Below are 25,496 nucleotides of genomic sequence, written 5' to 3' on the forward strand. Positions count from 1 at the left end.
ACTCCATTTCAAACAAAGCCCAGCAACTACAAATGACTTTGTGCAACTGTGTCAAACTCACTGTATGAAAAAAAAAAAAAAACAGACCTCCTGACAGTGAGATCTGTTTCTTTGGCTTCAGTGAAAACTCATAGTACTGATTGTTGCTCTGTCCTTGAGTGTCACTGCATGACTCATCTGTCAGAAAGAATTTAAACACCGTTTCTACTGCGCCGTTGAGTGGTAGAAGTGGCAGACATGTTCATCATTACAATTACCACTTTACTGGCAGAAATTGACATGAAAATGAGATGAAATCAGTGAACATGCCAAGCGTCCACACTTTGTCAGAAAACTCACCGAGGCGCCACATAAGTTGATAATGCTTACCGAAAACTATTAATCAGCCACATCAACGCTCTCTAAAATTTCATCCACTTGAGAGATGCGCAGAGATTGGAGGTGCTGTTTGTTGGGTTACCTGACCTTGGGTGTTTCAGAATGTAAGCCTGTGTAGTCTATCATTTCCAGAGGCAAGTGAGACATCCAATAAAAGTTTATAGCTCAAAGTCCATCAGCAAGGCCAGTTTTACACAGTCTGCATGTAAATGATCCCAGTGCGGGTTTCTTTTGATGAGTTTATCAATAATAAAAGACGTCTCAGAAGAAGTTCTGTTGATCATCATAAGGAGTTATATTGGTTCATTTGCTAAAAACAGCCCTTTTGTGTGGGGTGTTCAGTCCTTGGATTAAAGTGTTAAAAATTGCTCATTAACAGATTGACGGTTTCAAGGGTTCTGTTCTTATAAATGACCACATTCAAATACTCAGATGTGATCTTTTTCAGTGTCGCTGTGAATTAATTCATGCTTATGTGGTTTCTTACAACTTCCAGGTACCACTGATTAGGAAGGTTACAGAGATCTCTGATCAGTTTTAATAACCCCAACGAGGCTTCTGAGAACTACGACGTACATGTGGCTTATTGCTTAAGCAATGTGTCCAGAGTCTTCCATAGCTTTGTGTTGTTTCAGGCTCATAACACATTTTATAAATTAGTTCTATTTTTCATCTTCAATCCACACACAAAACTCCACAATGACAAATAAAGCAACAGATATTTTTTTTAGGGTTTTATTAAAAATAAAGGACAGTTATATCCTTTCTGATTCGGACCCCCTCACTTTCATGTAGTACTTGGGTAGAACACCTTCAGTGGGCTGTCATTTTGATGTCTCTTCCGAATTCTTTTATGTTGCTCTGCATTAATCTTTTCCTTCATGAGTAGTCTCCCAGTCCATATTGTGGAGAAACATTCCCACAGCATGATGCTGCCACCACTGCAGGAATGATAATAATGAGGTGACACTCAGAGTCTAGTTTCTTCCACATATGCTTTTTGGAACTGTGACCATATTCATTCCATGAGATTTTGCCTTTATGGTTGGAGACTTTTTCAGGTACTTTATGGAAAACTCCTAGTGGGCTGTCATACAGGGAGGATTGACTTCTATCTGGCTACTCTGCCATAAAAGAATGTGCACTGAATGTGATTCTGTAAGGTTCGGCCATTTCCACAAAGGATCCCTGGGATGTCTGTCACATTGACCTTGGTTCTTGGTTGCTCACCTTATCAAGACCTTTGTTCCCAAAAACTCTGTTTAGCTGGGTGATCAAGTCGATGTTGGCAGACAATTCTCTCAGTCTCACGGCTTAGTTTTCACGCTGACATACACCTTCAGCTCTATTCTACTTCTCAGCTCTATTCTAACATAATCTATAGATTGTGTTAATTCAGTTAGACACAGGTGGACTCAAATTAAGCATCTCATGGAGCATTGTTATGAGATTATAGAATTTTGGTAAATTCACAAAAGCAATTATTAGCTCGGCTGCTTCAAAGAAAAAACTCCAGCTATTGGCATAGTCTGCAGCGTCTGTTCCACAAAAACTAGGATGTTCAAATTCATTGAGTCTCGGCCCCCCCCATACCTCAAACCAAAGGGCAGAGGTTGAGTTTTCTGAAAATCTTGTGAACACAGTAACTTGAAAAAGATGTTACCTAGGATGTTCAAATTGACACCATAGATGCAAAATGTGACACAACACTGTGCCCCCCCCCCTCCCCCATCCCCCACCCTCAGCCAAGCGTTGGTATCCACTCAGCGGTGCTCTTGTTTTTACTTTATCATTGTGGAGTACTGTTTGTAGATTCAAGTGGGAAACAGTGAAATGAATACATTTTATCTTCAGTCTAAGACATAACAAAATATTTACAACTTTGTGAGCGTGCGTGCGCGCATGCACATGTCAAGCGTTATAATACATATTTTAAAAAGTAAGAACAACAGTGATGATCTGCAAAATAACAAAGAGGAGCTTCAATCCTTTGTACTATAGATTTCTGTTATTGATATTGCTAAAGATATGTGGTGGAGCTGGAGAAGTGCTTTATTTGCACAGTACAAAGAGGACTCAGCTGATTCAAAACTCATGTCTTTCTGCAGGGGCAGCAGCTAATGGACTTGGAGCACAAGTTAACTGTGGCCAAGGAAGAACTGGAGAAGACTGCACTGGATAAGGTGAATAGCAGGGATGGGGTGTCACCAATGAGTAATAATTATTGAATGAATAAATGATGTGAAGTAATATTAGTCTTCATAAAGACTTGTTTTAGAGAGTGGAGTGATGAAGGTTACGTGTAGAAGTTTAATAGCATGGTTGTCATAGCAATTTTCTCATCACAATGTTGAGCTTCAATACATGCACGCACATGAACCAGATTTATTTTGTGGGGGTGTCATGTTACTCACTGGATGTGCTAAGTTGAATGAGTTGAAATCACATGGGGAGAGAAGAACTGATAAAAGAGATACTGACATCAAAGTTAAGCTAATAGTTTGTTTATTATTATTGATTAAAAGCAAATTATTTTTGAATATGCATTCTTTTGAATTGCTCTCTTGACTTCTTACTCTTTATGTCTGGCCTAACGATGCCTTCAAGCTTTTCTGAAATCACTTTAAAGGATACGCTCCTATGGCTTTAAGGCTTAAGTAAATTTCTCATATGGATGGAAGGCAGCATGGAGTGATTCAGAAATCTTCTTGTGTGTGTGTGTAATCTTGTTTTGGGACAGGAGTCTCAGCTGAAGGCGTTGAAGGACACAGTTCACATCTGCTTCTCAGCCGTCCTGCACAACCAGCCCAGCAGCAGTCACAGATTTCCCACCTCCCCCACCCACTTGTTCAGATACTCATCGCTCATCAACAGCTCTAGAGTCACCTTTCAACAGCCACATGCCAAGGTAATTCAGAATCCAGTGCAGTTTGATTCAATTTAATGTTTTTCAAAAAGATGGACTGAATTTTGTAGAAATCCAACTATTTTATATCTGTGTGAATCTGCTCGATTTAACAGACCCTGTATGTACTGAATAATCAGAATGTTTCACTGTAAGAAGTCCAATTACTCTGCCAAGATGTCTCAAGTAGGGTTGTCATGATACTAGAATTTCAAACTTGATAGGCAGCACCATTTTTGATACCACAGGGGGAAAAAATTACAAAATTAATAGGCATAATTATTTTCTTAAATGAAGATTAGAACAATGCCGGTTCCTGCACATGTATTCATCTACTGCCCTGTTTATTTCCAGTGCTTCTGGTGACATGGCGCCATATTTTCTTTGTTGATCAAATAGATGGTAAGGTAGACTGCCACTGTTTCTGTCTAGTTGCTGGTAGACTTCTCTGTTTCAATCTGGGACTTAAAAAAAAAACAAACACCTTTTAGACACAAATAATTGTCTATTAATGTTACAGATGGGCACAGTGTTATGATAAAGGAATAGTGCTAGCAGTGTAATTAGCTGTAATTAAAAAAAAATCAGAGTAACAGAATTTGCCATGGAGACACGCTGTAATCATGGCTGACTGCATTGTTGGAACAATACTTTTTTCCGAGGCCACTTCATTCATAGTGGTCTTGAATGAATAATTCAGGCTGAATACAAAATGTAATTTTACAGCCCTTTCATGTTACCAGAAGCATGACCAATGGGCCTTTTTCACAGCTGACATTTTGACTTGCCATACTAGGAAAAGCAAAGGTGTAATTAATACCACTAACAATGGCTCCACATCATTTAAGTACATCACCAGAAGGTGTGTCAGAGAGACAGTATGCAAAATAATAGTGCCCTAAAACATGTCAAGCTTTAGTTACATCTGTGGGTTTTTTGTTTTTGTTTTTTTCACTCTGGCATGTCAAAGGACTCTGTAAGTATTGGTTACACCTGTTTTCAGTTCCATTGCCAGAGATGTATAAAATCAAGCACCTTGTCAGGAAGTCTGCCTTTACAAATATTTGTGAAGGAATGGGTCATTCTAAAGACTTAATTGAATTAGAACGTGGTGCTGTACTATGATGCCACCATTGTTACAAGTCAATTTGTGAAGTTTTATCCCTCCTAGATATTCCACAATCAATTGTGAGTGGTATTATTGCAAACTGGACGCGTTTAAGAATCACAGCGGCTTAGCCGGGAAGTGGGAGACCACCTAAAGTTAAAGAGCGAGGTCGTTGAGTGCTGAGGCGCATGATACATGAAAGTTGTCAACACACAGCAGACTCAGTATCTGCAGAGTCCCAAACCTCCTCTGTCATGAACATCAGCACACAAACTGTGTGCCGAGAGCTTCATGGTGTGGGTTTCAACGGCAACTCCTGTAGGTATAATGTGTTGGTGGCTCAGTACTTTTGTCCATGTAGTGTATCTGTATATGGCATTTGGCATTGACTTTGTCTTGCAATATGTGATCAGTTTGATTGTCAGTGACTCCAGTCCAAATAAACCCATTACAACATCTTCAGAAAAATAAAATAAAATTTTGAAAAGTTTGCTTTGCAGAGTAAAGTGGAAAGAAAGTTGGATTTGGGATATGCTTCTGTAATGGTGCAGTAAAATATTCCCTCTGACTTTCCAGATAAGATAAAGCAGGCTGCAGTTTTTTGCCTCTTCTCTTTGTGTAAACACTTTCAAATTGAAATTCATTTCACATAGAAACTCCCAGCTTAGTGACATCATGGAATATAACTCTGTGCCAAAATATTCACCTCGCCGCACATCAGAGCACGCATAATGCACTGTCTGCGATATGAATTTAAGAGTCAGGCGATTATTACCTCCTTTTCAAGTGGCTATTTGTCAATCTGATGCCCTGAGTATCATTCTCTAGAGTGAAATAGGCCTGGAAATAATTACTACCAAATATAACTGTGGGGCAAACACACTTCCAGAGGTTGTTCAGAATAATAACATGTCTAAATCAAGCAGCAGTCTAAATATTTATGTTAGTCTTTGTATTCTATTCTATAGCTTTTGAAGTAAAACACTGTTATTTTAGGGCTTTGCAGGATTTTTTTGCATGTTGGACTTGCTCTCTATGAAAATTATTAACTCAATGTGACACAGTCCTTGTTTGGAGCCTCTTAAAGTCAGGGCCACAGCAGACTCAACTAAGAGCTCAGGATTTAATCCTTTTTAGGAGTAAAACAAGGTGACTTCCAAGAGGATTCATTCCACAAGTAGGATTATGCTTTTGGTGAGGATATTGCGTCTTATTTTTCTACTGAACCACATTTTAAGGCTAATGACAAGTGTCAAATTTCAATGGCATTTTGTTCTTCAAACATTTCTACAAGTATTTTTGTGGCTTTGTGCACATGAATAAAAAGATATACAACTCATATACAGCTGAATATACACATCACATTTATTTCTTGAAAAGATATTTTATAGTACCCCTGGCTGTTTTACCCCCTACCGAGCAGTCATGTCAACCTCAATCAGAGATTGTGTTAGTTCTGATTTCTGAAAAGCAGTCACTGCAGTCACTTTGAAATCATCAAGTCGGCCACAGTGCCGCTGTGTCTTATCTGCCATGATACTGGTGAGCAATTCTGGCTTTAAGAGGCTTTTCTCTCCTCAAAGCAGTCACAATTTACTCTGTGTCTCTTTCGTGGGTGCCTAAGAGATTTGACATGCCATTTAAAGGATTTTTTTTTTTTTTTGTATTTTTCTTTCTTTTTTAAAATTTTTTTATCATGCTTCAGGAATACCATCCATGCCAATGTCATTGCAGCACCTTTGCTGTGGCATCATATGAAACAAGATTCTATAACTGACACCTTCTGTTCACATTTACATTCTGGTTGGTGTTTACGGTGAAGCAGAAGGATCCCATTTTAATATGCATTTGCATCATATCTTCATTTCAAAGATGTAGCCCAATAAATACAAGTGCATGAGCAAAATCAGCATCATGTAAAAGAAAAGACAAGTAAAGGAAATTCAGGAAAGGTGTGGGCTGATTTTTTTATGCTAATGAAGTCTTTACTTCCCACTTCATTAGCATACAAATAGCAGCACTTCACTTGTGAGCAGTTGCTAGCTTCATTATCTCCTGTTGCTGTTGTACACTTGACGGGCTGTCTGATAAATCTGAGCATGCCCTCACAGTAAAAATTACTGGAGTGCTCCATCTGTCCACTCCGCCTGTATATGTAGAGGTGGGTCAGATCCTATATGAGTCAGTGCCAAATGTATCTCATATTAAGCAGTAAGGAAAAAAAAAACACATAGCAGCACTTATAGGGCATGAAAGAGCCAAATGTTCCACAGCTGAGGAGACATATGTCAAGAATTTTGCTCTTAGAATAACTTGGCCTTCTTTGTTATTCTTAATAACAGCATAAAAGCAGTTGGTTAGTGTTATTACAATTTATTTTACCCTGGTTTCTTTTATAGTTTGGGACCATGTTTAAGATTGTCTAATTGTAGCGTAAAAGTGTGATGCATAAAATACCTTAAATACCTTACTCTAGGAGGCATCCCTGTCTTTCGTTTCCTGGCCTTACTTTTCATGTTTTAATCCATGTAAAGCAGAAACGAACACGTGTTGTGTGCGTTGTGTGTGTCACATCATAGAAAAATGTGTTAACCACCCAGCCAAATTTGAGTTTTTATAAAAATGAGTTATCAAAATGAAAAATAAAACAAACAAAAAACAGCAGCATTCTCTTCTCTGAAACACTGGAGGCTTGCTAACTGAGGGCCGTGATTGACAGCTCCTACATCTGCTTAAGTGGACGACACTGAGCTGGCAAAATGGAGCTAAGGTCTTTTTTTAGCTGAACCACACAGCCAAGGGGGCAAAATTTCAAAGTACACTGTACTGTAGCTGTGGTATATTTTTTTGTCACTTTGCAGTTCTTACTACAACAAAAGCAGTATTAGCGTGTACTGCTGATGACAGTGTCACAGTCAGTTTGACCTGTTCACCAGCAGTAGCTGACTATCTGTAAATCTCAGGTTACTCAAATCAAAATTAGTAAAACCTTCTGAAGAGTTGAGAGTTAGTTGAGAGCCTTCAACTCTTCATAATATCAGTCCAACTCCTCTTCAGCGCACCATTCTTAAGAAACTTTAAATAAGAAGCACACACTGTTCTGCCAATTCTGGCATCCAGAGAAGACCAGCTGCACAGTGAAGGCATAGGCAAGTGAGTTAGTTAACGTTAGGCTGTATTATGGATAAGTGTAATAACTTGAGATCCTACGGCAAACCCACTACTATTATGCTTGAGGATTTATATGGGTTCCTGTTAGAGAATGGGTCATGCTAAGGATGCTTGGTTACAGTCATGGTGTTCTCCTGAATATGAAGCTAATGAAAAGCAGCTTAATGATGTGAGGGCCAACTGATTAGCATGATAATTTAAATAAATGTTGTATCACTGCACATCATTGACATACTGTTTAATACTGTTTTAATTTAGAATGTATATAAAACAGATCAATCTTAAATATTGTATGTTTATTGCATCAATTATAGAAATGTAAATATTTCTGAAATAAAATGCTACAGAATATGGTGAATGTCATGGATGACCAAAAAGCTATTATTTTGCACTATGTCAAAAGATTACAAAAAAAAAAAAAAGATTGCACCAAAGATTTTACATATAAATCCAGATTCACAAACTGAATCATAAAACAAACATTTGAGTTTCATCGGCATACTTAAACTGAAGTGTTTGAGTGCAGGGATGTTTGTTTAAGCACTCAGTGACACCACTTTGAGCTTCACGCTCGTAGTTTGAGTTACCATAATGGGCCTTAAGCTCTGTTAGACACCACAGATAAGACTCTCCCAGACCTTGCCTAACGCACACACACGCACACACACACGCACACACACACACACACACACACACACACACACACACACACACACACACACAAAGCTCTTCTTGCTGGTGAAAGATTCATTAGTGTGAGGATGCAGAGATCAGCAAGATTGGAGTGGAAGTTGCTTCATATTTAACAGTCTTGGGGAGAAAGCCAAGTCTCGTGGTCCGATAGTATGCAATTTTCATCAAAGTAATGGGAGATGATATCTTAGAAGCTCAGAGTACTAGGCTGGAGGAAAATCAGGCATTTTATTACCCCACTGTAAGCATTTACTATTTACTCTTATGATTGTTTCCTTGTCTATAAAAATCAACAGGACTTCCATCTCTGCCAGACAAAGGGTAGGCAGTAGAGAGCTGACAGTCCAAAAATTGGTATAAATATACATTGGAATCAAATTTGCATTGTACAATGAGCATGAAAAATGTTGCTAAGAAACCCACTTAAGTAAGTTATTCCTCATGTAAGAGTTGCAAAAATCACAACCCGGTGAACCTCGAGATTGTACTTGTGTTTGTGTCCTCCAGTCACCGTTCAGCACTCACTCCATGTTTGGTCAATGCAAGAGACCGTAGCCACATGGTTAGGTTTAGATGGAGTTTGTGTTTTGCATTAACATACATCAAGTTGAGCATAACACTAGTTAGGGCACTGCAGGTGGATTGCAGGATGGTACTATGTTGGTATCTGTGAGATTGCGGTGGGCTTGACTGAACATCAGTTTTTGAAACCCTGTTAATGAGGACAGGCTCACAGTGAGCACTGCTGAAACTTTTATCACAACAAGATTTGTTAATCATTAATAAATAAAAGGTTATATGTCCAGATGTCTTCAGGATGTAATTATTACTTTATATCCTCAATGGTAGAACATTTATAAAATTCATAAATTAAATTTCATAAACTAATTATTTATATGTAAACATTGACATCAAGTATTGATCAACCAATCATTATTGAATTGTTTGCTAGCTGTAAAATAACGCGTTACTAAAGTTTAAGAAATTATCAATTAACAATTTATAACTCTGATGGTTATTACTCAGAAAAAAGTTCTGCAATTACAGTAAACACCAAAGATGGAAAATCACGGTCCTTATGGCGAGTTAAACAGATGGTAAAAATGGAAAGTGTGGCTGGTTCTGACAGTTGCTGTCAAAAGTTGGGGAACTGTGTATGAAATGTTCACCCAAATGTGGTCACTTCCACAGGTAATGTCAATTCTCCTGAACCTGCCTAAAAAGAGGTTGCTTCACCTGACACAATAAGAATGGCGTTTGACACTGACAGCTTAAGATTGCTTATGTTCATCTTGCAACTGTCTTCCTTTATGCTCTCAAGAGACCACTTTTGACCCAGTTAAAGTGCACTATCCTTGTGCAGAAGACTGGCTGCAGCAGACAGATACTTTGGGAGAAAGATCTGGTACAGCAAGCTTGATTAATCTTTTAACACTTGGTCCTTACCAGACAAAATGGGATGATAAGTGGACAAGTGAAAAGATAGCGTCTTTTAAACTTTTATTCAAGGGTCTGGATGAAAATACTAGACCATAATAAAGTGGAATCATTTTTATAGACTGCCTGAAGAATGGATTTCCTCATTTGTGATGCTTTGTCAGGCCTTTAGTGCAGCTTTCTGCAGTTGCTGTTTGTTTTGTCTTATTATTGGCTTTGCCTTCAGCAAGTGAAATGGATGCTCAGTGCAGCTGAGATCAGGTGACCGGGATGTCCATCTGCTGTCATTTGCTTTTTACATGTACTTCAGAATTCATGCACCTACTTCTGCGACCCATGTCTACTGGAAGCCATGCAATACATGCATGGTCATGCCATCATATTGTGGATTATGAGGATGGAGACAAGTGCTGATGTCACATTTCTTTTAACTTCAGACGTTTTAGCTGTGAAGCAACTTTTGAGTGAACTGTCAAATTACATTTTGTCCCTTGAAAAAGAAGGGTGCCATATTAAAGAGCTTTGATGCATAAACCCAAACTAAACTAAAACTAATGTACCCTCAATTTAAAGCTAGAAAGCTGCACTTTAAGCCTTTATATAAGCCTTTAATAAATATCGGCTTATATACAGGCTTCTTAATTATGACCTAATATATTTTTGGTAAAAAGCTCAAATAATAAAAGTTGTGTTACTGCCTAAAAAGACACAGACCTAACTGTCCATCAGCTTAAGACATTCTCAAATCAAATACTGGTGTTTTGCCAAAGCTACTAGTATGTCAGAGCAATGCAGTTCACAGTGATGTCCATTTACATGATGACCAAGGTCACCATTAAGTAACCTCACATAATTATTAGCACAGGTGATATTTGTCTTCTAAATACACTGTAAGGCAAGAATTTGTTTTAACAAATTAAGTAACTCTCCATTTATTTATACACAGCAGTGACTCCTCTAACCACAACCATTTCTGATAAAGTTTCAATTTGATGCATTTTTTTTTTCTTACCGACAGCAAGTGCATGTCAATGTTAAAATGTTCATCAGATCAATCATATTATGCAAAATAGGCTGTGAATTAGATTTCAAATGACATCAGGAGTTTAGTAAGATAATGAGAAACATGAATATATTCATAGTGAAGCTTTTTGAGAAAACATGCCTCTTTTCCCTGAGAAGTTTCCAGTCATGTTCAAATGCTTCAGTATTTGAATGGATTCCTGTACGCAGCTGAAAATGTTGACTGTCATGTAACTCCCCAGAAACCCATATCCATTTTTATTTACTTTTTGTTGTTGTTATTTTTTTTTGTTTTTTGGACTCAAGCATAGAGCATTTCTAGCCCTACTGATTTAAAGTACATCAGCCTTGCAAAAGTCATGTTTTCTATGCGGACATCATTTCAGGTGGTAGCGATATGGATTGCTCTACTGCCTCCAGAGAAAACCTTTTCATCTCTGGCTGTCCGTCTTGTTTTCCTTCCTCTATCTCAGAATTGCTTTGGCTCTGTTTGCAGTGGGTCACTTCACTGAAACATTCTTGATCATATGCAGGTCTCATAGTAGTAAATCCCAAATCTACCTTCTGAACTGCACCTGCTTTTCACTCTGAGGTGGTCTGAAGACATCTATACAGACATCAACTGTATTCTTGTTTGAAGGTCCAACATCTGAGATCTCAGAGAGTTGCCAAAAGTTTTTAAGCAAGTTTAAAGCACGTTCACATTGGCTTCACTCTTTAGAACCATAGACTACATTCAAGAGTCAGTGAAATTAGAAATGTTATTCATAATAGCTGATATCACTGTTTCTTGATATAAGAAAATGCAAATATGCAAAAAGCAAAATATTCCCATCTTAAAATAAATAATATGTATATCAACAACTATTGGATAAATATTATCCAGTTTAATAACAGCAGGAACTTAGATTCTGATCTCAGTAGAATTTTTTACAGAAATAGCATTAATTTCAAAGAAGTTGTTGAATAGAGTTCAACTTAAAGCTTTCTCCAAGCACTTTATTTGTCTTGTTTTTTTTTTTTTTTTTACCATGAATTAAATTCAACATGATTCCATAAATTAAATACATGATTAAATATAAATAAAACATATGTGAATTTTTGAATTAGAACTACTTACTTTTGAAGAACCTCAGAGCTGCCGCTGTATCATTGACCCATTTACTCATGTATTTTTAACCCCAAGTTATTTTTTTCCCTCTACAGGATATCTCTAAAGTTCAGAGAATTGTCACTGCCAGTAAATCACCCATGAACATCAGCGTAATGAGGAGAGAGAATGGCGGAGCTAAAGAGTGCCAGATGGAAAAGGTGAGCCTTTAGAGTAATTAAAATGTAATGGCCTATCTAACCTGAGGGCTCATATCCATGAGTTTCATCTGTTCGCTAAATTCATACTCAAGTCCCTCATCAAAAATCAAACAAGCCACTTTTATTCCAAGTGTCCTCAAAGGTTTCATTAATTGCAAAACTTTATGCAGGGTCTGCAACAAGTTTCAACTTGATAAAAGATCTTTAGTTAAGAGTTTTTATGTAGTTCAACGGTAATTTTGTTGACTCTTGTTACACATAATTAAAGGTTTACAGTCACTCTGTGTCCCATGAAGCATTGCAACAATGCAGTGTTGCAATGCTTTGGAGATTGAAGGTGACCTAATATGCTTTTTATTATAATTATTTTGGTCATATATACAGTACTGCCTTAATTCTTTGTGACAGATTCAAAAAGATGATGGAAACATTCCTCAGAGATTTCGGTGCATAGTGACATGATACCATACTTACTTACTGCAGATTTGTCAGCTCTGTATCCACGGTTCAAATCTCCCATTCCAACACACCCCTAAGCTCGTCAATTGGACTGAGATATGGTGACTGTGGGGGCCATTTGAGTGCAGTGAACTCACTGTCATATTCAAGAAACCAGTTTGAGATGAATTGAGCTTTGTGATATGGCCTTCTGCTAGAAGAAGCCATCATATGATGGGTACTCTGTGGTCAGAGAGGTATTGACATGGTCAGCAACAGTAGTCAAGTAGGCTGTAATAAGGGTTCCATGAGAAAATGCTATTCCAAGAAAATATCGCCCAAACCATTACACCAGCAGCAGCAGCAGCAGCAGCCTGAAGCACTGATATAAGGCAGGATAGATTCTAACCCTTCCATCTAAATGTTGCAGCAGAAATCAAAACTCATCAGACCGGGCAGCTTTTTTAAAATCTTCTTCAATTTTGATTAAGGCATATGAATTATAGTCTTAGTTTCCTGTTCTTAGCTGACTGGAGCTGCACCCGGTGGAATCTTCTGCTGCTGTAACCCATCTGCTTCAAGGTTCGAAATGTTGTGCGTTCAGAGATGCTCTTCTGCATACTTTGGTTGTACTAAGTAGTTATTTAAGTTACTCATCCCTTGCTGTCTTTCTTCAATCAGTGATGAATAGTAAGATGTCCTAGCTTTACGGAGGGCTTTTATTTATAGTACAGCAAGCTCTTTTTCCAGGCTAAATGAAGATCTTTTAAATTAGTGAGACATCATTTCCTCTCCAGCTTGCGGGTACTCTGCTTTAAGCCAGGCATTTGTGAGTTATACTGAGGAGTTAAGCACTTCTGATTTGAGGCTTTCTTTTTCAGAGGAGCCACAATATCTAGAGTTGTACGCCATGAGGATGTAACACTATTATAATTGACCCTTGTAGGGGTAGAGTTTAGGTAGCTGCTCTGCATTGTGTTGACACATGGCAGTGAAGAAGATAATAGTGGAAGAATTATATCCTTAAACTTAGTTGCAGCACTTTCAGAAAGACATCTACAGTACTATAATTAAATTTTATTCCCCACTGCATTGGAATCCATTATTGTAAATTTAAATGTTGTTAAGAAATTATCAGACAAAAGAGGAATACTGTTAAATCTTCACTTTCTTTGCCATATGTCAGAACAAGATCCAGAGAGTGATTAAAGTGGTGGGTGGGCTCATTTACATTTTGAGAGAAGCCAGTTGAGTCTAATAATAGATTAAATGCCATGTAGAGGCTGTCATTGTCAGCATCTACAGTACATGAATGTTAAAATCACCCACTATAATTATTTTATCTGAACTGAGCACTAAATCAGATACAAAGTCTGAGAAACCAGATAGAAACTCTGAGTAAGGGCCAGGTGGCCGATAGATAATAACAAATAAAACAGGTTTCTGAGTTTCCCAATTAGGGTGGGCACGGCTAAGAGTCAGGCTTTCAAATGAATTAAACTCTGTCTGGGCTTTTGCTTTATTAATAAGCTGGAGTGGAAGATTGCTGCCACACCTCCTCCTTGGCCTGCTCTTTGAGGATTCTTACGGTTAGTGTGACTTGGCAGTGTTGATTAATTTAAACTAACATATTCACCCTGCTGTAAGCAGGACTCTGTAAGGCAGAGTAAATCAATATGTTAATCAATTATGAAACCTTAAAAGAGAGAGACCTGACGTTTAGTGAGTTTAGTTTAGTTTTATTTCATTTGGATAGTCATGTTTTGGAAAGTTTGGTAAATTCGGACAGATTTCTAGAAATTAGAGCTGCTTCATCCAAAGTGGGATGGATGCCGTCTCTCCTAACAAGACCAGGCTTTCCCCAAAAAGCTTTCCAATTACTTATTTATTATTTATTCACCTTCAGTTCAAACCTTCAGTTTAAAGAAGGAGGTAGTCATGAGAAAGCCTGATTAGATGAGTTGAAGGACTTGTTTCAGACAATGGATGAACTGAGCCGTTGCAGCGAGGCCCAGTCCAAAATAAATAAGGATTAACTGGGAATCATGCAAACCTCCTTGAATAGACTCGTACAAACCGTGTACAGCTGTAAATAAGCATAATAACTCTCTTTCAATTAGTTGAATAAACAGATGGTCATTTGGCAGTATTGATCTGGTGCTTTTCTTTTTGTTTAGCATTATAAATTGATTCTGTGTGTGTACTGAACTCTGGGTCAAACAAAAAGGTATCATGAAAACATCATCTGAGCTGTAAGCAGTATCTGTGTAATGTAAATGTAAAGAAAATAATTAATTTAAAAAAATCCTACACATTAATCGATAAGGAAAATGTTTTTGGTTGCATCCTTGAATCTCATTAACAGTCTACTGCGTGCATTTGAAGTGCTACTGCATGGGAAAATACTGTAGTTGCAGTGAAGACAAAATTTGCACATTCACACTTACTTCAAAGAGCTCTTCACTCAGTGCAGCCACTGCCCTCTCCTATTCAGATTTTTTTCATGAAAGACTTTGGTACCTCAGACAACAGACTTGCTTCTCCAAGGTCCAGGCAACTGTGAGCAGTCAGCTATAAGGGAGACTCTGAGAGAGTGTTTCCAACAGTGTTAAAACCAAGAGGATCTGAAGAAGGCAGAGGAAGTGAGCAGGACTTGTAAGGATTTTTGACAAGTGGCTATCAAGAACTATTACAGATATAAGTTGATAGACTACAGGAGACAGGGGAATAGTGAGGAATGCTGCCCTGGAAGGAAATTGCCCTGTGTGGAAACTGTGTCAAAGCGATTGTTCCTTAATGAAATTGTGCCAAAAACAATGTTCACTGGCATCTCATAATTGATTATATAATTTTGTCAGGGATGTGAAAAGGGAGAAATATGCTGATGCAGATAAGAGGAGACATATTTGAAAGAGAGACCTGTGTTTGCCCGTGATCATTGCCACATTTCCCCCTTGTCCTTTTCTCTGCGGAGGCGGGGAGGAAATGAGGAGAGGCAGTTTGTATGAGCATGTATATCTTGCAGTCTGTGCTTCAGTTTGAAAATGAAATGTGATGGCCTTGTTGCAATTTAACGAATTATTTATGTTTTATAGACAGGATTCACATTCAGCTGATAGCAAAAAGCATTAGACTTGAGCTTATTGAGGTTGGCATGAAGCATCTGGGCTTTAACCTTCATTTGTAACTCAACCCACATGTAGTTACACGCATCCAAATATTATAAGATAGAGTACAGCAAGTGCTTCAAGCAAGTAATTCACTCCTTACTGTTTTAATCAAATTTGAATTCATAGACTTTGTAGTGACAATGTGTATCCTGTAAAACTGTTTTTTTTTTTTTGGTTTTTTTTGCTTTTCTTGTTGTTTTTGTCATGAAAATTTGCAACACTGTAATCAAAATCATAATCATTGATACCAAATGGCTTCAAATTTATCATTGTTCAAATTTACATTGCTTGTGGCCATATGCTCAGTTGTGTAGAAGAAAAGCATTACAGTGGCTGTAAGTAATGATCATTTTAGTACTTTTTATACTTTCAAATAAGCAATAATGAAATAAGCAGTGAAAAATATTCATGTCCAAGTGTTAGATATCAAAGTGCTGCCTTCCTTTTATTTTTTACAACCATCCCAATTCATCTTGAATAATTAACTATCTAATAAATAAATAGTTTTAATCACTAAAGAGTGCATATAAACCTCAACTGCTTTCATACTTCATCATATGGTTGTTGAAGAAGTTTAGTATTTCATGTAGGTTTTTGTAAAAATTGAGAGGGATATGAATTTGACTGATGTGAGTGTATTTATCTGTTTTAACTGAATACACACAGTTGGGAAGCTACCCTGTGGTACACTATATAGCCATAAGTATTCGCTCGTCTGCCTTCACACACATATGAACCTGAGTGACATTCAATTCTTAATCCATAGGGTTTAATATGATGTCGACCCACCCTTTGCAGCTATAACAGCTTCAACTCTTCTGGTAAGGCTTTCCACAAGATTTAGGAGTGTTTATGGGAATTTTTGACCATTCTTCCCTATTTGTGAGGTCAGACACTGATGTTAAAAAAGAAGGCCTGGCTCACACTCTCCCCTTTAATTCATCCCGAAAGTGTTCTCTCAGGTTGAGGTCAGGACTCTGTGCAAGCCAGTCGAGTTCTTCCACACAAACTCACTCATCCATGTTTTTATGGTCATTTTAGTACAGGAAGGGGCCATCCCCAAACTGTTCCAGCAAAGTTGGGAGCATGAAATTATCCAAAATGTCTTGGTATGCTGAGTTCCTTTCACTGGAACTAAGGGGCCGAGGCCAACTCCTGAAAAGCAACCCCACACCATGACCCCCCCCCCCCCCCCCCCCCCCTCCACCAAACTTTACACGGTGCAGTCAGACAAGCTCCGTTCTCCTGGCAACTGGCAAGCTGGAGGTCACCACCTGATGAAGCCAACAGAATTGCATCATCCGCAGTGAACAGAGATGAAATTCTGAGACCACCGAGGTGGAAGGCTTCTGCCACGTAGCTGTGCCTAGAAATTCTGTCCATTAAAAAATAAAAAATAAAATTTTTTTTTAGATGGGCAGCATGGTGGCGCAGTGGTTAGCACTGCTGCCTCACAGTTAGAATACCATCTGGAAGACCTGGGTTCGATTCCACCTTGGCCCAGGCCTCTTCGTCTCTCTGTGTGGAGTTTGCATGTTCTCCCTGTGCTTGCGTGGGTTTCCTCCCACATTCCAAAGACATGCACTTACTGGGGTTAGGTTAATTGGCTACTCTAAATTGCCCATAGGTGTGAATGAGAGCTTGAATGTGATTGTGAAAGGTTGTTTGTCTCTCTGTGTTGGCCCTGCGACAGGCTGGCGACCTGTACAGGGTGTACCCTGCCTCTTGCCCTATGACAGCTGGGATAGGCTCCAGTCCCCCCCGCGACCCTGAACAGGATAAGTGGATAGGATAAGATGGATGGATGGAATTTTTAGATTGTGTTAATATTTTTATTGTTTCCATATTGTTTTTTTGTTTGTTTTTATTGGGCATGTGTGCAGTGCAGCTTTCTTTCATTCATGAGAGACAACAAATTTGGTTTTATGTGTCACATGCAATGGCAATAATATTCTGTTTTATTCTGTTTTGTCTTCTTTTTAGCCCGGGAGTGACTGCTTCCAGAATCAGACGGAGGAATCAGCTCCAGAAAGCAGAAAGCTACCAGAGCCGCAGCAGGTGTGCCTCACATGATGTTTATGGAAATATTAACAAATGCTGACATTTTAGTCATTTTTATTTTATTTTATTTTATTTTATTTTTATTGTTATCAAATCCCAATCCAGTGGGAAAAGACAATACTTTCTCAATACATTCTCAGTCATGCAATGTATTGAGAACGTATTTCTGGACAAGTACTGACTAAAACTGTAATGAAGTTCATCATGAAGACATCAAACAAAGTGCAGTTGATGACTCATCAAGATGTAAGCAAGACACACAACACCTACATCACATTCCTAAAATTAAAAAAAAAAAAAAAAAAAAAAAAAAAGCAACCAATCCTCAAAAATCTATTATTCGGTGTGCCAATGTCACCTACAGGATGTGATATTCAATGCCCTGTCAAAATCCATGCTTAACTGCCTCCCTCATCCTATTATTGAATTGAGTCACACCTGTTTGGTGGTGGCAGATGGTACAGCAGAACAATGCATCTCATTTCAATGCAGTGCAATACAGTGTAACTGAGCAACTGTCTTGCATTCCAAGTGGCAGCAATCCATTTTTAGACACGCAGAGTATTTGCAAACGAATACAAGAATATTGCAAAGGAGACAAATGGGCTTATTTGACTTCACGGGTTTATTTTGTGCCAGAAAAATATTCAGTGAAAGTTTGACAATTGTGTTTTTGTGTAACAGCACAGTGGACTATGTCACTGATTTATAACACTACAAGATATAATCCTGTTTCTATTTAGATTTAATATAGTGAACTAAATCTAGCATGTTACTTGTTACTTGTTAGTGAAGTCAAAAGCGTTCCCCAAGGCATTGCTGTTCTTCTATGCCAATGTAAGATGCAAGACTAGCACAAAAATACAACCACAGAAACAAATCCTTGTTAGGGAACAAAGTACATTTTTAATCTTAGTATTGTTTTCTTTAAACAAAAAGATGGTCTATTTTGATGTATTCCTCTCTTTTTTTCCCCAGTAGCAAGGGTTTCACCAATCTAGTTTGTCTAATGCCATTTCAAGACATAATACTATGGTCATATAGTTATCATCCTTCTTAGGTAACTAATTGGGAAATTTTCATATTATGTCGCTGTACTAAATGTACAATTGACTCTTTTCCTGGTGTCGGGTTTCATCCCTCTTGCACAGCACTTGCCATTCATGTTGTAGTAAACAGTTTGATTAGTAGTAATTTGCATTCCAGTCTCACTGGATCAATCTGCATTTAGGTGCTCCGTATTTCTGTCACTTCTCCACCTTCATTACGTGTTTTCATGTTCGATTTGGGGCGACTGAGAACCTGAGTGGCATTTCTTCTTATGTTCTGATGTTTCTGAGAGAAAGGGATTTGTAGTCTTGTACCTGTTGTGTTTTGTACAGCACAACAGTAGTGATAAAAGGAAAAAGAGAAACATCTACACTTTAGGTGAGATATGTTGCACAATACTCGTGTATTCACTCAGCCTCCTCTGGCAGACTGATCAGACAAAGAGGCTCATTGATGTGGCCTCGACATGCATAGCTTGACAGACCAATAGCACAAAAGCACAGAGGAGTTTTCAGTGAGTTAATCTATAATGTGAACAACATGGAGATTGGAGAAACGTGTGTGTGTGTGTGTGTGTGTGTGTGTGTGTGTGTGTGTGTGTGTGTGTGTGTGTGTGTGTGTGTGTGTGTGTGTGTGTGTGTGTGTGTGTGTAAAATCAGTCAAATGCCAGCTTGTGGTCTTTTTGCCCTCCAAGCTCGGGTCCTCTACCAGAGGCCTGGGAGCTTGAGGGTCCTGCACAGTATCTTAGCTGTTCCCAGTATTGCGCTCTTCTCGTCAGAGATCTCAGATGTTATTCCAGGAAACTGCTGGAGCCACTCTCCCAGCCTACCAGGTCACTGCTGTTCTGATTACCACTGTTACCATCTTCTTCCACATCTTTTCCAGCTCCTCTCTGAGCCCTTGGTATTTATCGAGCTTCTCGTGTTCCTTCTTCTTGATGTTGCCGTCACTTGGTAGTGCAGCATCTATCACTATGACCTTCTTCCTTTGCTTTTCCGGTTGGTTAGCCATCACAGGTTTGTCTGTTTGTATCTGGAAGTCCCACAGGATCTTAGCTCTGTTGTTCTCAACCACCCTTGGGGGCATATCCCATGTTCCTGCATACTATGCCGGCCACTTGGTTATGGCATTCCATGTATGCCCTGCCTGCTAGCATGTTGCACCCTGCTGTTATGTGCTGGATTGTCTCAAGGGCGTCTCTGCACAGCCTGCACCTGGGGTCTTGCCTGGTGTGGTAGACCCCAGCCTCCATCAATCTTGTGCTTAGAGCTTGTTCCTGTGCTGCCATGATTAGTGCCTCTGTGCTGTCTGTCAGTCCAGCTTTGTACAGCCATATATATATATATATATATATATATATATATATATATATATATATATATATATATATATATATATATATATATATATATATACATATATATCATATACACATCAGTGCAGTAGGTTTCTTTAACAACAAAGTTTTTCTTTTTTATGTTTCTAGGTCAAACATGTATACAGTACCAGTCAAAAATTTGGACACAGTGTCCAAACTTTTGACTGGTACTGTATAACTTCATAACACTTTAGCACATCCTGACATTCTTCAGCAACAGATCATATTTCAAAAGCATAACAGAGTAGTGTTTGTGCCTGACATTCCTGAATTTATTAAAAATGTGCAAGTGGAAGCACACCAGCTGAAATACAAAAATCACAAAGGGTGACTGAGGAAATGATAAAACTCAAGTAAGGCAGCTATGCAGTCATTCAAAATCATCAGTTATTGTTTATGATTCAAAAATAAATGAGCAAAATATCTTTTAGGCTTCATAAGAACTCTTTCTGCTTTCACCTGCTTTGCTAATAATGATGTTATTCAATCCCTGGCATGTATTTTTTTAGAGCATTCAGTAACGAGGATTTTAAAAGTGAAGATAGGTTTTATATACAGCAGTTTTTTTATTTTTCATTGATGGCATTGCCCATGAAGTAAAGACACATCATTCACATACAGTTACTTCCTTTCTAGCATATTTTTACTTATTGTTGGAGAAATGCATCTGTAGGCATTATTTAAAAAATGATCAAGCATTGGTTTGTCCAAAAATCTCAAAAAGCTAAACATTTCCATTGAATGTAATTTTTCAGTGTATAAATCTAAAGTTTCTGTGCAAACTTAAAAAAAAATGCATATGTCCTAAAGATTGTTTTTTTTACTTATTTATTATTAAATACACATTTCACATGAGTCAGAATGATTTCAAAGTTGGGTACAAACAGTACAAATAAAAGACATATTACAGTCTACATTCATTTTAAATCAGCTTGAAAGCTGACATTCATTCTGCTACTGACAAAACTGCTTCAAGTTTTTCCAGAAGTCTACCATATAAACTACTGGATGTCCTTAAGAGAATTGTTGCTGTTGAAAAATAAAATATACACAGAAAAAAAAAAAAATCCCAATCTCACATCAAAGTTGGTGGAAAGAAACCTCAAGAGTGTATTAAGTGAGAAATCGTGCTCGCCTGCAGATGAACAGATGAAAGGAAGTATGATTGATTCTCGGCCACTGGATCAGATGTATGATTCTTTCAAAAAAGCAAACTTTGAAGCAAAGTTTAAAGGACAAAATTGTCTATCCATTGAATGAACTGTCTATCTACAATGCAATACAATATGAATTTTTTTTTTTTCAGACTTTGTGTCATGCAAACCCTAATCAGATTCTAATTCCTCAACAGCCTCCAATGGTTATGACTGGTTTGAGGGCCGATTCTTACATGCAGACAATCTGTTCCCACAACAGCTCAGAGATCCACGCTAGCCACTCTACTATAGACAGCTTGATAGCTGACAGGTTCTTCTTGAAACAGTTCTTGCATAGTTCACATAGTTGTGCTTTGGGTCATTGTCCTGTTGAAGGAGGAAACTGATTGCAGTCAAGTGGTGCTGACAGGGTAATGTCATGGCATTGCAAAATGGAGTGGTAGCCTTTCTTGTTTAAGATCCCTTTATCCCATCTCTTTGCTAGTAATAAATATTGCAATTTATCACCACCAAAGCAACACATTCCTCCACCATACTTGTCAGATGTCAAGCACACCTCCAGCATCTTTTCATTTCCTAGTCTCAATCTTCCATTTGACCCAAACACCTTAAATTTAGATTTGTCTGTCCATAACACTTTTTTTTTTTTTTCAATTTCCCCCTGCCCCTCTCTGTGTTCTTTTGCCCATCTTAGTCTTGGCCTTTTATTGGCAAGTCTCAGATATGGCATTTCCTTTCCCGGGAGACTGAGCATGGCTTGTGGAGGCCTTGTGTTTGATTTTACAGCCAGAAGTCATCTGGCAAGATGAGTACACATACATTAAGTCAAAGATGACTTCTGTGCTATGATTATGGCTAAATTTACTTATAAAATTATCACACAAAGAGAGAGTCAGTATAAAAAAATGTCTTTTATTTTCTTTCCACAGACTCACACTAAATTACACACCATGCAAATATGGTACCTCTACCACTAACTGAACAAAGTAGAGCAAGGGGTGCCTGTGGATGGACAACAAAATGAAAGTACTATGGCGAGTTGATTATCAAAGAATTTGCTATATTTTTTACTTGGCACTTTTTTGGGGTAAAAAATGTCAAAGGAGTCCCGAAATCTAGCAACAAAGTTACTAAGTTGTCAAAAACTATGTGAACTGGAGCATGATGATTGCTAATGTGAGTCAGAGGGATGTCAGATGCTGAAGCGGAGGTGCTATCCATGTCCATATTAAAAAAACTAAAATAAAATATCTTAATCCTAAATTTAAAGATGGAATACAAGCAAATCATTTGGTATTCATGCCCAGCTTTGATAAGACCAATTTAGGCAATAAGACCACTTCAAATAAGCATCAAATTATATGGTGATGGGACGAATGCAGAGTTTATTTTCATGCTGCCCTGAAAGTGATGGGATAAATATAGAAGTAAATTTCTTTTTTTTTTTTATCTATGTCCTGCTTCAAGCCAGGTAATAAAAAAAAAAAAAAAAACAGCCCGTTTCCATGCAGTAACATTTCATGCATGGGCATATCACATTAACTCCAGCACATATTTTCTTTGTGAAGATTACTGCATTGTGATTTGTATAACTGTGTCATTGTGTCCAACTGATACAGTAAGTTTTGCCTCCAATGATTTTTTAATGAACGTCTGTGGAGTTTTGACCTCTAGTTTTGTGTTTTATGTGAGTGGCCCCTCTGTTTTGTACAGTAAGTAAACACAATAAAGCACAAGTACAAGTAAGCAGGCTTTGCGATCCAAATCCTGGAGATGATTCCACTCTAATCTGCGTATCAACAGTAGCTGTGACAAAAAAGGCCTGCCAGCAGGCAACTGTTGATGTAAATAATCGAGGATTTAAAAAAAATAATAATCTGCACCTAGGAAAAGGAAAGGTTCCTATATGCTGGTTCAAACTGAAGGATGCACTTTGTGTTTTTGTAGAAAGAAAAATGGAAATTCCTTTGTTTACAAGAAAAAAAACAGTTGTTGGTGGTTTTTTGAACATGTTGGGGCATCTTTACAAAAAGGCTGTCCAAATGCACTTTTTAGCTCTGGTGCCTGTGTGGCTGGGGATGTGACAACCAGCAATTACACTGTGGTGAATTATTATGTTTGAGGAGGATGGGATGATGCAGGCCAGTGACTATCAGTCTTTCAAAAGCAACACATTTGGCTGCATCAAGTGAAGCTGTAGCATCTACGGAGGGCAGATATTAGATAGCATCATGGCCGGGGCTCAGAGCAAATGTAAAGGCATAGTAGCAATGGTCATAAAACGCTCGCCGTGTTTTTCCACTTTCTTTGTATTTCACATAGATTAAGGGGGCATTTTCTGCCGAGATTACAAACCACCACTGTAGAATATCAACGTGTCAGTCTTACTCATTATGAATCTTTCTCTTCTGAACCTAACAGCAAAGGAGCCAAGAGCAGACTGGAAAATTCAACACAAAGCCCACACACGACAATGACGAGGCAGAGGCAGGCAGCAGCAAAAAGACAAAGCCCCATGAATACAACTGAGAAGACGGCATATCAACTGGAACGCAGAGCTACTGCATTGCCTGAAGGATCTTTCTAAGAGCACATACTCGCACACTTCTACAAAAAACATGCGTGTGCGTACACACACATACACACACAAACACACATACATACACACAAATTCACTAACACACACTCACTTTTAGACACACGCACACATGCGCATATCAGCATCGTTAGCAAAAGCTGAGACACTGGAATTGTCAACAAATTTCAAACTGTCATCTGAAAAACCTCCATAGTAAAATGGCATGCGTTTAGAAATTTTTTTCAAAGGTAGCAATGGCACTGGTAACTTGTTTCATGATTGTTCATTTGTTGTTTACTTATCTGAGTTTTGTTCCAAGTGAGGACACTGCTTTCTAAATGTGTGATCTTTCTAGAAAATCCCTTTGCACTGGTGAGGTCTGACACTGTATCCTGTGATAAGTATATCAATTGACAAATACAGTTAAAAAAGTACTCCTACTACTACTACTATTACTACTACTACTACCCAACTTAGAATATTGTTTGTCACTCATTGTAGCAAGGTTAATTTACTCCTCCACATTTTAAAATATAGAGGCTCAAGTTGGCTGGCCAACTGTTCAACATTTAATATTTCAGCACTCTTTCTGCCTTTAACACTCCAGAGGCAAAGAGCCAAAGACTCACAATGGGTCGTCTCCCTGAGAATGTGCCATGCACTGAGTAGTAACTCCTAGCTACATGTATCTGTGTTACCTGACCTTTCTGTGTCCTTTCAATAAACTGTAATTTTCAGTAAATGTGTGAAGAATAAATGGTTATTTGTGGGAAAGAAATGAGTGAGTATGTTTGTGATTAACGGAAGAAAAAGTTCTTGGAGCAACAACCGATATATTGCTTTGTCTGCTCAATATTACGAAAGCTAAATATAAATAAATAAATTCACCATACAGTTCAATGAGCAAATCCAATAAATACTCACCTCAGTGATTTGGCTTTGAATATGTAGTTAATATTTAATTGGTTATTAAAATAGTCTATGAACTTTTTGGATAGTAAACATCTAATAAAACATATGGACATCTTTACATCAGCACGAGGTTTTCTGCAAATAAATGCTATAGTATTATCATTCATAGTGGGGAAAAAAAATGTTTTGATTTTAAAAAAATTTGCCATGTTCAGTTTTATCTCATGCAGAGATGTGGTTGGTAAAAACTGATTCAAATTCAGTAAGGTTGGTATTATGCCTCGACTAGGGGTTTGGAGCACAACATGAAAAAGGCATCATTCATCCCCAAGACCCAAGCAACCACACGAACACTTCTTAGTAAAAAAAAACAGTGATTTATTGGTCACACAGAAAATACAAAGTGGTTTACATCAGGGTGAGCATGGACAGACAAATCTACCCAAAAATTACCAAAACACTTTACACAGTCCCTACCTAGGATCAAAACAGGAGAAAACAATATCACAACCAAAATGGCAGCTCACCCCTACACACTCTCAGGCATAATAGAACCTACACACACACACACACAAATTTTCTCTGCTGTGGCTGGTTGGATGCTCGGGAACACAAATGATCCTCTCATGGCGTCTTATTTAGGGCGTGGCCCCCAACCTGAGCAAATCATCCATAGGCAAGATGGTTACCACACCAACCGCATCCAGGCACCTGCACAGACAGATT

At 38.2% G+C, this 25,496-nt stretch overlaps 1 protein-coding gene across 3 annotated transcripts in view; it reads left to right on the forward strand.

Annotated features, from left to right (window-relative positions):
* Positions 1–24,636, forward strand: part of luzp2 (leucine zipper protein 2) — a 148,630-nt gene extending 123,994 nt beyond the window's left edge. For all 3 annotated transcript variants that reach the window (XM_030726331.1, XM_030726332.1, XM_030726333.1), the window contains 5 exons: positions 2,487–2,561; positions 3,119–3,286; positions 11,922–12,026; positions 17,618–17,692; positions 23,702–24,636. In XM_030726331.1, coding sequence (XP_030582191.1) covers positions 2,487–2,561; positions 3,119–3,286; positions 11,922–12,026; positions 17,618–17,692; positions 23,702–23,809 — 531 coding nt within the window. In that variant the 3' untranslated portion in view covers positions 23,810–24,636. The remainder of the gene's footprint in view (positions 1–2,486; positions 2,562–3,118; positions 3,287–11,921; positions 12,027–17,617; positions 17,693–23,701) is intronic.
* Positions 24,637–25,496: the final 860 nt, after the last annotated feature.

The sequence above is a fragment of the Archocentrus centrarchus genome, chromosome 3, assembly GCF_007364275.1.
Source record: "Archocentrus centrarchus isolate MPI-CPG fArcCen1 chromosome 3, fArcCen1, whole genome shotgun sequence".
NCBI classification, from domain to species: domain Eukaryota; kingdom Metazoa; phylum Chordata; class Actinopteri; order Cichliformes; family Cichlidae; genus Archocentrus; species Archocentrus centrarchus.